The 13,551-nt window shown below is 38.9% G+C and overlaps 1 protein-coding gene across 9 annotated transcripts in view; it reads right to left on the reverse strand.

Moving 5' to 3' along the window:
• The window catches only part of LOC137293890 (centrosomal protein of 170 kDa-like), a 167,593-nt gene that overhangs the window by 66,090 nt on the left and 87,952 nt on the right, over window positions 1-13,551 (reverse strand). For 7 of the 9 annotated variants that reach the window (XM_067824678.1, XM_067824680.1, XM_067824679.1 and 4 more), the window contains 4 exons: window positions 10,130-10,211; window positions 7,750-7,883; window positions 3,994-4,038; window positions 1,684-2,086 (listed from right to left, as the gene is read on the reverse strand). In XM_067824678.1, coding sequence (XP_067680779.1) covers window positions 1,684-2,086; window positions 3,994-4,038; window positions 7,750-7,883; window positions 10,130-10,211 — 664 coding nt within the window. Of the gene's footprint in view, window positions 1-1,683; window positions 2,087-3,993; window positions 4,039-7,749; window positions 7,887-10,129; window positions 10,212-13,551 lie in introns of all 9 variants that reach the window. The other 2 variants (XM_067824674.1, XM_067824676.1) reach the window with 2 other exon arrangements.

A 13,551-nucleotide genomic window follows, 5' to 3' on the forward strand; every position in this document is an offset into this window, starting at 1 on the left:
GTGAAAAATATACAGAACATCACTCAGAACTGGTTAATGCCTATCACAAATCTCATGGTTCATCAACACAACATCAAGATCAGGTGTTCATATCTGCTGTTTTTTTATGCGACACGTCTATATCCAATGAAGCTGAGAACATCATCCCCCATACAGGTGCCCCACTGGCCATTCTGTTGGTATTCCACATCAGCATAAATAACGAGGTACAGAGTAGTGAGTGAGTTGGGTTTGGCACCAAAGTGAGCAACATAGCAGTCACATCATGGTTAGCATTCCATGAGGTGCAAGTCCAGATTGATGTATATAGCTAATAGCTGAAACCAAAGGGATCAAGGAATATAAAACTACATAGTCCAAACATTGAAACCCATACAGATTAAAGTATTCATATCACATGGACCAAGCGATTGAAACCCATGATCAACAAACCAGCAGGGGAACAGGTGCCCAGAAACACATTCCACACAGCTCTTAACTTCTTCCTTGCCCAGTACATACCACACTACCACCACTTCAAACAGAAAACTGCATTTCATTATCACACTGCCCAAGTTCCGCTGCGCACTTGTGTAAAATATGTCTGATATATCACGAGTACCCAATAAAGTTTGAGTTGATTACATACATTCAATACAATACTAGGAATAATTACACACTGTGGCCTTTTCAACTTTTATATAATTCTTTAAAGATGTTGAATTATGTATTGACTGGCGAGGCCTACATACTGGTACAAGAACTCTACTTCTGTCGATGTGCTTAGACAAGGAGCCATGACTTGCATGTTTTTAACTGCAATGTACATTGTGGTGGTCAGATTATGTGGCATGTGATACATTTGGTGCAGAACACATGTAACACAAACTGGGACACTCCTGAAACAGGATTATGTAGGATTAATTAAACCCATAAATTCATAATATACGGCAAAATGTTAGGGATGTCAACTTCTTCTTTATTGTTTTCACAACGTTTCTGGGCTATTCCTTGCCTCTTCGTCAGGTGGATGGGCAAGGAATAGCCCGGAAACGTTGTGAAAACAATAAAGAAGAAGTTGACATCTATAACATTTTGTCGTATATTAGAATACCAACTTCTAAATGCCTCTCAAGAACTTCACCATGAATTCCTCAATGTAAAATACCCAACAGACTGGACCCAAAGGAGTAAAGATATACTCAAAAGTCAAAGAAAATGATCTACCCCCAAAGCACATGATAACCCAAATACACAGAGAAAATCCTCACTTAGAATTATCTGGAGTCATGAGATCAGTTACTCACAATACAATAAAGATATCTAATGTGTTATCTTCTTCACACTATAAAATACTTTCAATGCTTTTGCGCCTGTAAAGAATTGGTCTTCGACAAACCATGCCTGTCAAAATATTTCTTATCAGTGTCTATAGATTTAGTACAATGCACCCAGCAGAATATACACATGACAAAAAGTCCTTTTAAATCCAAGGGGCCTAAACTGGATATTAAGGCTACATACATTACCTCAGGTATTATGATCATCATTGAAAGTACACAGTAAAAGCATACTAACATCTCAAACTGGCCCTTTAAGGCACATGGTCTAACCTTCGACTAGCAGACATGGTCAATAATATGCCCTTCATTCACAAGTACAATAATGCAAGCAGAATAAACATGTACAATAGCTCCTTCTCACCTGGTGGCAGTTGATGTCGAGATCCACTCCTAGGTATCCGTGTAACAGCATAATCTAGGTAGTCAGCATTGCGGTCAAAACACACGCACTGATCATCCTGTGGGGGGTCATAGTACGTCCCATGTTCACATGCAGAGTGATGGGGTCCGTCCCCGTTAGATGGGTAATCATATCCATTGTTTGTCATACTGCCATCAGCTTGGTCACCAGTGAAGACGGACGCCACGTGGGGATGATGTCGCCCCTGACGCAGCCTCTTCCTGGGCCAGGTGTTGGATCCAAGACCAGGATTGCTTCCTTCTTCAGACTGCTTCCTACCAAAACTGCGATGCATATCTACGAAATTCGGCTCCTCCATTTGATGAACACATGTGTGATGAATCTGCTGCTCGGCTATACAGCCCTGAAACAACAAACACACAAACAACATATCAACCGTTGTTTCTGTCTACCAACAACAAACAATCACCCTCAAAGACATCTCAAAAGTGCAGACAGAAATATGCATTGAACATAATGATCCAGATTTCTGGTGTTAACTGTATTACAGGAATATTGCAAAAGGAGCCGAAAGCCAAACAAATTCACTCACAAATATATTAATCTTCTCTGACAATTTTGTCTCCTATCACAGTCAAAATAGCGAATCAGTTCTTGCATACTTGTATGAAATGTACCACATACTTTGAAGTGTGATCAAATTGAGGTATGTAGCTCTACCACTTTACAATTTTACAATTAATCTTGGCACTCATCAGCCTAACGAATGGATGTAATCAGTGCCTGACTCTCATATCAACTTGAAAACTCTCGTATCAGAGAGCTGAGTAATTAATAGCTACAACTACTCAGCGAAGTAACAGGTGGCAAGATCGCTCGTAGCCTCAGGTGAAAATCCACTCATTAAATGCTCACAGGTAAATCAGTGTAATCCTTAGAGACTGCTTAAATGTACTTGGAAAGATATATGGAAAGGATCATATTCCTGACGTTACATACATGATTATTAATGAAAGAAATATGTATATACAACAAAACTTCCCCATCGATAATGATACATCAGCCAATCTCCAAATAATCTTTGCACAGAGTAGGCATGTTTATTTTGTTTCTTCATGGATACAGAGAAGGGAAAAAGAAAAAAGAAAGTTTATAGTAGCTAAAGAAATACAATGGAATCAATATGCACATTTATGTTTTAACAAAAAACCCTGAAACATGAACTGCCATGACCAACAACGGTGGGCCAGCCATCTCAAGGGCTATCTCCACACAGTTGTTGCAGTGCCAAGGCCATTATAACTCCCATACCCACTGTCCACACTCCAACAATATGATGAATATATTTTGTCCTAAAAATATCTTTCTTTTTCAAATAAAGAAACAATACTTCTTGCTCCCAAGATTACAATTACTACAAATTTTCTTCCATATCTCATGAACACTTTGTATCCTGCTCAACAGAAGGGCCAACACAAGGCATGTGATGGATGAATGATTAAATATGTACAGCAATAAGTGACTTTACTGAACCAAATGAGAGATCTAGAGAGTGATCTTGTAATTTTGAGAGAGTGAGTGTGTTGCACTATCACAGTGGGTGTTGCTGTACCTGTGTTTACACTGTATACCCATCATACCCATCTGGTGTTTCACACCAAGGATTTAAGCCACTGTTTAAACCAGGCTTCCCCATGTACCCTGACAGAGATAGAAGGAACAGTGAGAGGTTAATGTGCTGAGTGGGAAACAAACAAAAAACACAATCAGAGTAATCTGAAACACTTCCTTTCCACTGTCAGTGAAAGCTGTTCATAAATAACAAATCTCAGTGTACTGCTAAAAAGTTGAAGAACCCCAGAATTTTCACATGACTTTACTTAATCTGCCATGTCAAACACATTAACAATTGCCAAATGCAAAAGCTTCTGTCCACGACAGATCAACTATAGACATATAAAAAATCAAGTGCAGTTTATACATTTCTTCTAGTACTATGGCTCAGTAAGTGACAAAACACATGTAATTAATGCACAAGTGATAATGAAACATGATAACACCTTTCATGTGAGAAATATACAGATTGTAAATAATTTAAGGATGCATTTTGCAAAATGAAGAACATTTTCTCATTACAAGCATATGAAAAATTAAAAAACAACCATACACCAAAGTGAAAATAACTACATGCCCAAAAGCAAATGAAGTTAAAACCAGATCCAAAAACATCAGATGAGGAAGATAAAACTCCCATAAACATAAACACAGAAAACAGGCTACAATCAAGATGGTACAACATGAGTTACCTACCCTTGGAACCTGATTGAAAACCATCTGCCCTCTACTTCTAATCACCTAGGTTCAGAATAAAACAGTCACATCAAATGGCAGTTGTACGCCCTAATTACTGTGAAGCATTGGAGCACAGTACTGGCGGCATCATCTGAGTTCATATCCTATAGGTTGTACTACATAGAAGACGATACAGTTCTCGTTCTCGGAGATTTTCACAAGAAAATGTATGTGTCAAAGTAATGGATCAACGTTCCCAGGTATGCAGTTGATCTGACAGTTGTTACAAAAACATTCCATGACACGCAGTCAGGGTGGAACTAATCTTATAGTTTCCAAATCGATTACAATATGAATCAAGTCACCTGATTTTATCAGGTATTCACAGCTATACTCTCAGTTAGCCGGTGACCTTCGCTACTGGCATTAACAACCTATACTGTCAACATCAGTATATCAATCAATAAGTCAATTATCCTGTTGCCACCTGAGGCTGTCTTGGTTTTACAGCACAATGACTATTGATCACACATAACCTTAGACCAGCCTCTTTCTCCAATCAACTCACGAAAACAGTTAATTTTTAGCATTACATTGAAGCATTTCATTAAAACACATTAAGTCAGATACACATTCCTATACATTAGTGTCATGCCAGTCTCCACGCGACTACAGGATTAATGTCATACAACACTGCCATGTTCTAATGAACAATACAGATCTCAACATGACACAATTCCCAGCTGCCAAACTTATAAAGATTATAAATGTTATTCCAACTAAACACTGTTTCCAGATAAATTAATGATATGAGATACAGTGACTAACTTGTGTACCGATGCTCCCACTTGTGACAATGACTCTGCACTGAATTACAAGGATGCCTCATATATATACGCTAATTACAATGTCTAAATGAGTCTATGTTGCTGTTTCAGTGGCCTATGGTCCCATGAAGATCAAGGTTAAATTGATCTTCAGGCACCCACGCTTGTTGTAAAGGGGACTTACAGCATCAGGTGGTAAGAGTCACTGACTTGGTTGACACATGTCATCATATCCCAGTTGTATAGACTGATACTCTTGTTGTTGCTCATTGGATTGTCTGGTCCAGATTATCCACAGGTGGAATATTGCTGAATGTGACATTATAGAATGAACAAACCAACAAATGTTGCACTGTGAGTACTACTGTAACTGTCTCCCACTGCATGTAGCATGTGAAACTAACTTCATCACTGAGTCATCCGTTATGTATCATCATGTAAAAAAATTCCAGAAAATTCACACAGTATAATACGTCTTACACTGATTACTGCAATGTGACATTACTGCAGTCACATGACATACATAGGTAGTAGGGTAGCCCAGTGGTTAAAGTGCTTGTTTGTCATGCCAAAGATTCTGGTTTGATTCCCCAGTTGGGTACAATGTGTGACGCCAATTTCCGTTTTTCCCCAATGATATTGCTTGAATATTGCTAAAATCTGTGTAAAACTAAACTAATTCACACGTGTACTGTAAAACCCAGAAAGAATATTACTTAGAAATAATACTGAAAATCAAGTGCAACCATCTGTGGCATTCCATCTTCAAACTCTACAGACTGTAAAATACTTGATGTTTGCCTCTGAATATTGTTTTTTGCCATATTGAACCTGAAACACTGTTACACACCTGTCTCAATCCTCTCCTTAAAAATATTAACAAGGCTCACTTATCCTTTGCCCACAGTTTAAACTAACAGTCTACAAATTGAAACTGGGTTAGGTTACATCTCATTACGACTGTGCCCACTCACGGAGCATATAGACATAACACACCTCAGGTTTGTCCTCAAACACTGTCGCTGACCAGTTCCTTCAGCTCTGTGTACATACTCAATACAAGCATTTGCATATGTAAATAGGAATAGGTCAAATGTCATGTCTGTATAATTTATTCTTAACCTCAGCATAAAAACTGAAAGAAATAGTATTGACACATTTTAATACCAATAGGGATTTAGGGATTACTAAACCTTTTCCCTTTGGTTTGAAGGAAGCTTTTTGTAAATAACATTGATAATATCAATACAGTAAAAAAGATTTGATAATTATTATGAGCTGTAAACTGTTATACAAACATAATTAATTTGTGTTAATAATTAACAGGTTGATCAACTGATGGCCTTGAAGATGTAATGTGACAGCAGATGGAGGACAAGCACCTGTTTCTTGATCATGTATTCACCATAGTCAGCAGCAGAAGTATGTGCATGTGTACACTTGTATTCATGGAGTGATGTGATACAAGCTGTAGAGCAGTGAACACCAACATCTACAGTCGGTGTTGAGTGAGGGGAGGGAGAAGAGATGGACTTCTCTTTAGACCAATACTTCAGCAACATCGTTGCATTTTGGGGAGAAGGATGGGGTGGAATAACTTTTAAACATATTGAACTGAGGAGGTGAACACAGACAAAGGAAAATAGACATTCCTCCAAAAAGTCCCCCCAAAATATTTTTTGTCTTCTAATTATTATAATGCAGCTGTGCAAATACAGAACCAAATATGTATGTAAAGACACCAATGTTTCAAAAGTATTAAAATCATTGCCAAAATATAAGAATTCAACTTGTGCAATTTATAGTGTTTTTATTACAAAATACTGTGCAGGAATGCCAAACAAAGGAAATTTTATTATCTACATTAATTGTCAGGCGTCAGCAATTTACTTCCTGCAGCTTCAGGCCAGAGGTTAAGGCCATACTATTGTGACCTAATTCATTTACGAAAAGAGTTGCTTTTTCCTTCCTGCACAGTGCCCTCCCACATTACTTTCATGTACTACATGCAGGAAACAGAGAATCATAACGTAAGTGTCACCTTCTTATCGTGATGGCTGTGTAGACAGAGCTGGGTAGTACTGGACTTACTGATTCAGGGATGTGTTGATGATGTCTGATTCCTGGGTGGGATGTCACTTGTGGCACCACCATTACATCCTATACTAACTGACCCTCACAAGAAACGGGATTTATTCATGCAATGACATTAAGTTATGTTAACCTGGAAAATGGCTAATGAACTTAGAAATAAACAGAGCATCAGGTGACTTAATATCATCAAAAAGCATCACCAATGTCTGTCAAATACAACCTTCAATTTGACTTATTTACCAAGAAATCTATGCAAACCTTTTTTTCTTATGTGCAGTAATATTGTACATTTTCTGTATATGTCTTAGGTCACTGCAATGATATGCTACACAGTAACATTATGTAAACAGAATAAGGTGCCATTTATCACCCATGAGCTCTACCAACAGGTTTGGCTGGCTTTCATTACAGTTAGGGCAATTAGAGTTACCTCCCCTTCCTCTTTACTCAATGACCATGCACGCATTAAGAAATGCTAGAAATATTAACTCTCAACATATAGATAGTACACTTCTGATACTAATAGCATAATGTTTGAAAGAAATGACTGTATCCCAGCTGAAACTGCAAGCACCATTCCCCAAACCAATAACAGGACCATATGTTTTGATCAACATGCTGATACAAATGTTTATGATCTACTGTTTTTCATGTATTAAGTGCCCATGGGAAGCAAAGACCCTACTAAAGTCAATACTCAATCACCTAACATAAATTACTGCGCACAAGGTTACAACATATAAAAAATACATCTATAACAGAAGGTACACTGACATCTTGTTTTCAAAATGAGCAGGACACTTGATACATCAAATCCAGTATGCATAAAGAAATCAGGTTTGTTTTGACTCACCTCACATTCTGCCATATGTAACTGCACCCCTTCATCACGGGCTGCCCACCCAGGTAGCGTGTCTGTGGGGTGGTGGGCGTGCCCGTGGTGGGTATGGGGAACATGGCTACCCTTCTCCACATGGTACACCATGGTATGTAGGACAATGGTCAAGGAAAATAACTCACTGGATCACACCATAACTGACCATTCAAGATATACATCAAGTCTAGTGCACAGCAGTCCTCTGTACCTGTCTGGATCTGGTTGTAATCAGTAGACAGTGTGAAATATAGTGTGTGTATTTAGCGACATCATTAGATTGGTATACATAATAAGATATTATTTGACAGACAAGTGATGTTGGCACTACCATTGCTGGGATATTTCTTAATCACTGTTACAGGGCAAACAGTTCAACAGGTTATTAGTCCTGATCCATCCATTTATGATCCCTCATATGTCAGAAGCATATCGGCTCACGTACTGGTATATGTCCAGAACCTAAAACAGACCTGCCTTCCCTTCCAATTAGCTGACATTCTGTCCCAGTTTAAAAAAAAATGCTAAAAAATCCTGTTAAAACCACTGGACCAAAACAAACATACAATGTTTAGAAAATTACATTCTGCCTGCCCTTACACCTATTGAGGTGTCACACCAAAACATCTAACATTCTGTCCCAGTTTTAAAAAAAAATGCTAAAAAATCCTGTTAAAACCACTGGACCAAAACAAACATACAATGTTTAGAAAATTACATTCTGACTGCCCTTACACCTATTGAGGTGTCACACCAAAACATCTAACTCCACCCAAGACTTGTCTCATTATCAAAGCCTGCCTGTCGTTGAAATGAAGTTTTTTCAACACAAATCCATCTGAAATACAGCATAAAAAACATGTAACTGTTCTGACTGCAAACGAAAGCATTCATGCTTGCACAAATAACTGGCTCAGGTAACAGTGACACCTGCACAGGTGTGTCAAATATATCAGCATTAGGACTTTGAATGAAATAATACATTAATTGTTGCCTGCCCCGCCCGGTCTTGCTAGCTGATTAGTGATTATACAGTGACAAGTGAGAAAGGTAAAACTCAGGTCATAAATCAGACAGATTTACATACCTTGATGCCTCATGACAGGTGCATTTGTGATCTAATTATTGAATAATCCACTCAATATTGACGGTAGATGTACCACATCCACTTTACTATACACAGGCATTAAGCTCTGTGTGACAAGGTAACCCCTGAAAATCCAGGTGAGAATGGGTCTTCAGAGGTGATTGACAGGATCTGGTGGTCAGGCTCACTGACTTGGCTGACACATGTCATTATATCCAAATTATGTACATCTATGCTCTTTTATCACTGGATTGTCTGGTCCAGATTATTATTTACAAACCACCGCCATATAGCTATTATTACCTTATACACTTGTGCAAGTCTAACACACTCCTTAAGTCCCCAAATATTCAAGCACTTACTGGCAACAGAATCAGCTCTACTCCATCAACAACTATGATCACTCTAGCAAAGACAGGACTCGCATCGGTCTCATGATGAATGAAGCATGTCAAACACAGACTAAGCATAGAGAGAAAGCGACAAATCATGCCTTATCCCTTCTCCACACACGTAACCTGTTACCACTGTCTCTGGTTGGCTATCAAGGTTATTCACAGGTGCTGTTATTGTTATTCTCTACAATATACAACCAGCCTAGTACGATGATTATTCACTCCAGGACAGATCCATTATAGGTGTTGGGATCTCAAAGGCGTAAACAGCATCAGAAATATACAGTTATATTGAATGTTTATCTTCCAAAATGTATGGGCTTAAATATAACAGAAGCATGGCTACATGAGAGGAAAGGTCGTAGAGTTGGGATGGTTGTGGTGGTTGTTCAATGCTGTATTCTGTACTTCAGACTGGATCAGACTATCTGGTGATTGGTATCCTATGCAATCAACCTGAGTCACTAAGTCTGACCACCCAAACCGCAAAGTCACCTTGCACGACCAGCAGGGACTGAGAACCAGTTCTAATCCACCTGGATCAGGACAAAAACCCAGCTGACAATTCCTACTCAGAACACTTACAAGCCTAGATGTTAGTTTTCAGAATGCTTGTTCTGTAGCAACTCATTGGCATATTAATTACACATTGTCCTCAAGTTAAAATATTCAGTAAATATATCCCTAAATACACTGTATTAGCATATAATAGTCTATTATGACTTAAAATACCATGTTAAAGTTTGACTTTCTCGTTTCAGCAGGATCATAAGCATATGCGATAGACATCATATCACATGTATTGGGTTGTTTACATGTTCATGTTATCATGTGTTGTCTACATGCATCTATCATCAACCATTCTCCAGATAAAGGATATCGAATCCGAGGCGTACCGAATCCATGTGGTTCAGAGTAACATATTCTTGTTCTGGAATCCGGCTCTCGTTGACGTATGTCTGAAACAAAGGAAGCAACATTAGCATACATCACAGAAGCCCCGTTCTCTATACACACCTGAAACTAACATTACAGAGGATGGCCAACACTAGTCCACATTTACCAGACCGCTGGTGTAGAGCATCCCTCAACACAGGTAGGAATGAGGGTGGAAGGGCATTGGTGTATACTCTAAGGGACTGGGTATATGTGTGTGTGCATGAGTGTGTCCACACCTACAGGAATATCTATACTAAGGGACAACTTACTGAAGGAAATCATGTTATCAACATTCCAATATGTAGTCATGGAAATTGAGTCTTCAGCTGATATTGACTTCATAGAAAAAAGAAATGTTAATGGACAATAGATTGGAAAAGAAATATCCCTACTCTGAGGATAAAATGCTAATTTGTAATCCTCAACCGAAATATTTTACAGGATTCAAAACAAAGGGAAAAAATGGAAATTTCAAAACTGATTAAAGTTCCTGGTGCCTTCAGGAAGGTCATAATAATCAGAACTGGGTTTCACCCAAGTGGGTCGTTGGTGGGATAAGCAAACACTTTAACCACTGTGCTACCCTACAACCATTGTTTGCAATACCTTGTGATAGTGCTCATTATATGAATAAGTTTATGTGTCCCGCTTAAAGAAAATAATGAACTGTGAACTGATGTAATAGTTCAGGAAGCATTCATGGTAATAATATGTATAATAAATGATTCACTTTGAACCAGCAAGATGAATTTGAGAGATGCATTAAATCGTTGCTTCTTGACCTTAGAAATATGTTGACTCCACTGTTAACAGTTGACTTCTATTCTAATAGTAATAATATCTCACCCTCAAACAATAAACCTGCCTGAACAACTGTAGTTCCTGTTTCTGTAAAAGAATCTACTTCCACAAAGTATGAGTCTAAGTTGATAAAACATCATTTACCATGCACCTGTTCATTGGAGGCTATAAATCAATGTTCTGTGTCTGAGGTGGTCAAAATAAAAACAGTGGTACTTGTTCAGACAAACATGTATTCCCTATTATATCTGATACAGTGCTACAACCATCCCAGAGTCTCTAGAGATGGGAAGGATGAAACGGTATAGCCGGGAAGAAGATGAGAAATGGATTTGGATCTCTGTGTGATAACATATATGCAGTAGGGTCTGTAAGAGACACTACATACATATTATTCCACTGTCGTGACCTCAGTCAGACAAACATGCTTTGTGCACCTCACATTACTGCAGGAAAGACATCATACAGCTAAAATCCAAGCATTAAAGTGAACCAAGATGTTTATCTACAAACACTTTCTACACGTTTCTAACTAAACATCCATCCAAGTGTTTGAGGCAAAACTAAAGAGTGAATTTCAAAGTCTAGGTCGTTCCGTTTGCACACTGAAAACACCTTGTTGTTCATAGAGGCCTAACACTATAAACCACATGAGTTCTGGTGCTAACTACTATCCATGAACAATCTAACATGCTTGACATAAATCCACCATTTACTGCCCTTATCCAATGCTAGGTAACTGGCATAAGTCAACACCACCCCATTGGTGTAAAGAACTGGATCTAAACAAGATCTTATACCATTGCTTGATAACTGCTGTCTACCTAGTCAATATGGGATGATACTATATGTGTGTTATGTAAATATGGTGTTTTATGTAGACTTTTCAGGAAAGTCTACCAAACTCATTGCTATCTTAATGGATAGTACATAACAGAATTCTATTTATCCAATAGTTTTTAAAATTTCTTATATTTCCTGAGTGACATCATATCTGCTCAGACATGGCAAAACGATCTTCAAAAAGGTGTGTTTACCCTCAGGTAATAAATATGCGTACTCACCAGCTCTTAGTATAACTCACAAGTCCGTTTTACAAGGTAGCACTATGTTACAGTGACAAAACTGTGCCCTGCTACTTCTACAAAGGGGACTAAATAGCAGTGAGGGTCACTCTTGGCAGATCCCCCAGTCTAACCCATGTAAAGAAGAGATCGCAGGTGGATGACAGCAGGTAAACTCCATGTAATTGATTTGTAAGTTCGACTTGTAATGGCCACTGTGTCCTCATCTCCCAGCTTTAGGATGGCTCAGAGCTGCACCAACTGAAGCTCACTCTGCTGGAGAGGGGCAACACACACTAAACAAATTGGTCAGTTTATACAGGCCTACTTATAACAATACGTTTCTTTTGTTGTACGGGGCAGTGGAGTAGTCAAATAGTACAGTGTTCGCTCTTCATGCCTAAGATCCAGGTTCAATTCCCTACATGGGTGCAACATATAATCCTGTCTGCCCTCATATTGCTGGAATATTGCTTACAGTGCCGAAAGACTGCACTCCCACAGTTTCAGTGTACATTACTTTTCATACTGTACATTTGTGATAAAGATAACATCACACAAAATTTTGAAATCACAATATTTCACTTGATGTGATGACTTCCCCATGACATCTGCTTGCAGAAACACTTGAATTAAATTATGGTTCATGTTGAAGGAACCAAACGTTTCAAGGTTATGCCTAAAAAATTAACTTGACCATGACAGTAAGAGAAAATGACCTAGATAATGTGATAATTCATCTTCACATGGTATTTTCTGTTATCTGTGAACCAGTGAATCCTGGGGCAACAACGGTTGCAAGGTCAGAAGTAATCTAATCAAGGAGTTCACAGTGCCATCTACCGCCACCTCATGTGTGAACGGCCTGCTGTCACTAAGGCATTGTTTGTTCACATTAAGCACTGTTTATCAACCACAGACTCATTACAGTTCCCATGCTCTTCCTTTGACCATTGATGTATCTGGCTAGTTGACTGACATTAAGGCCCATCTACCTGGACAAACAAAGACTCAGAAGCCTGGTGGGGGTTGATCTCTCAGATCTCCATGACCGCAGCTATAAACAGAGGTGTGGTTGTCCTGAACAAACTCACCAGGCATGTGAGAAAACTAGATGCAGCTTTTTGAGAAAGGTGTGCACTATTGAGAAAATGGGGAGGGGTTTGCACACTTCATTTTCACCGAAGTTTCAATGGTCAATAGTAAGGACAAAAGGTGACGTGCACCCAGAACCCCAGCCCTTGGGGGTGACAGGTATATGCTTTGGCGTGTCATTGCCCCCTGTATCTGAGAGAAGGTATCAGTACTTCATTAGTTAACCACATCAGACAGAGCACTGAAAGAGGGTAATGGTCTAACAGCACCTCTGTGTTGGCTGTTGATCAAGTGTTGATGGCACAAACACACACTGTTCAATCACCAGAGCCTGTACCAATTTCCCTACAACACAGGCCCAGGGACTCACCATGTAAAGTAATGGCCTCTAGACAATGAT

Source organism: Haliotis asinina, chromosome 8, assembly GCF_037392515.1.
Source record: "Haliotis asinina isolate JCU_RB_2024 chromosome 8, JCU_Hal_asi_v2, whole genome shotgun sequence".
Taxonomy (NCBI): Eukaryota; Metazoa; Mollusca; class Gastropoda; order Lepetellida; family Haliotidae; genus Haliotis; species Haliotis asinina.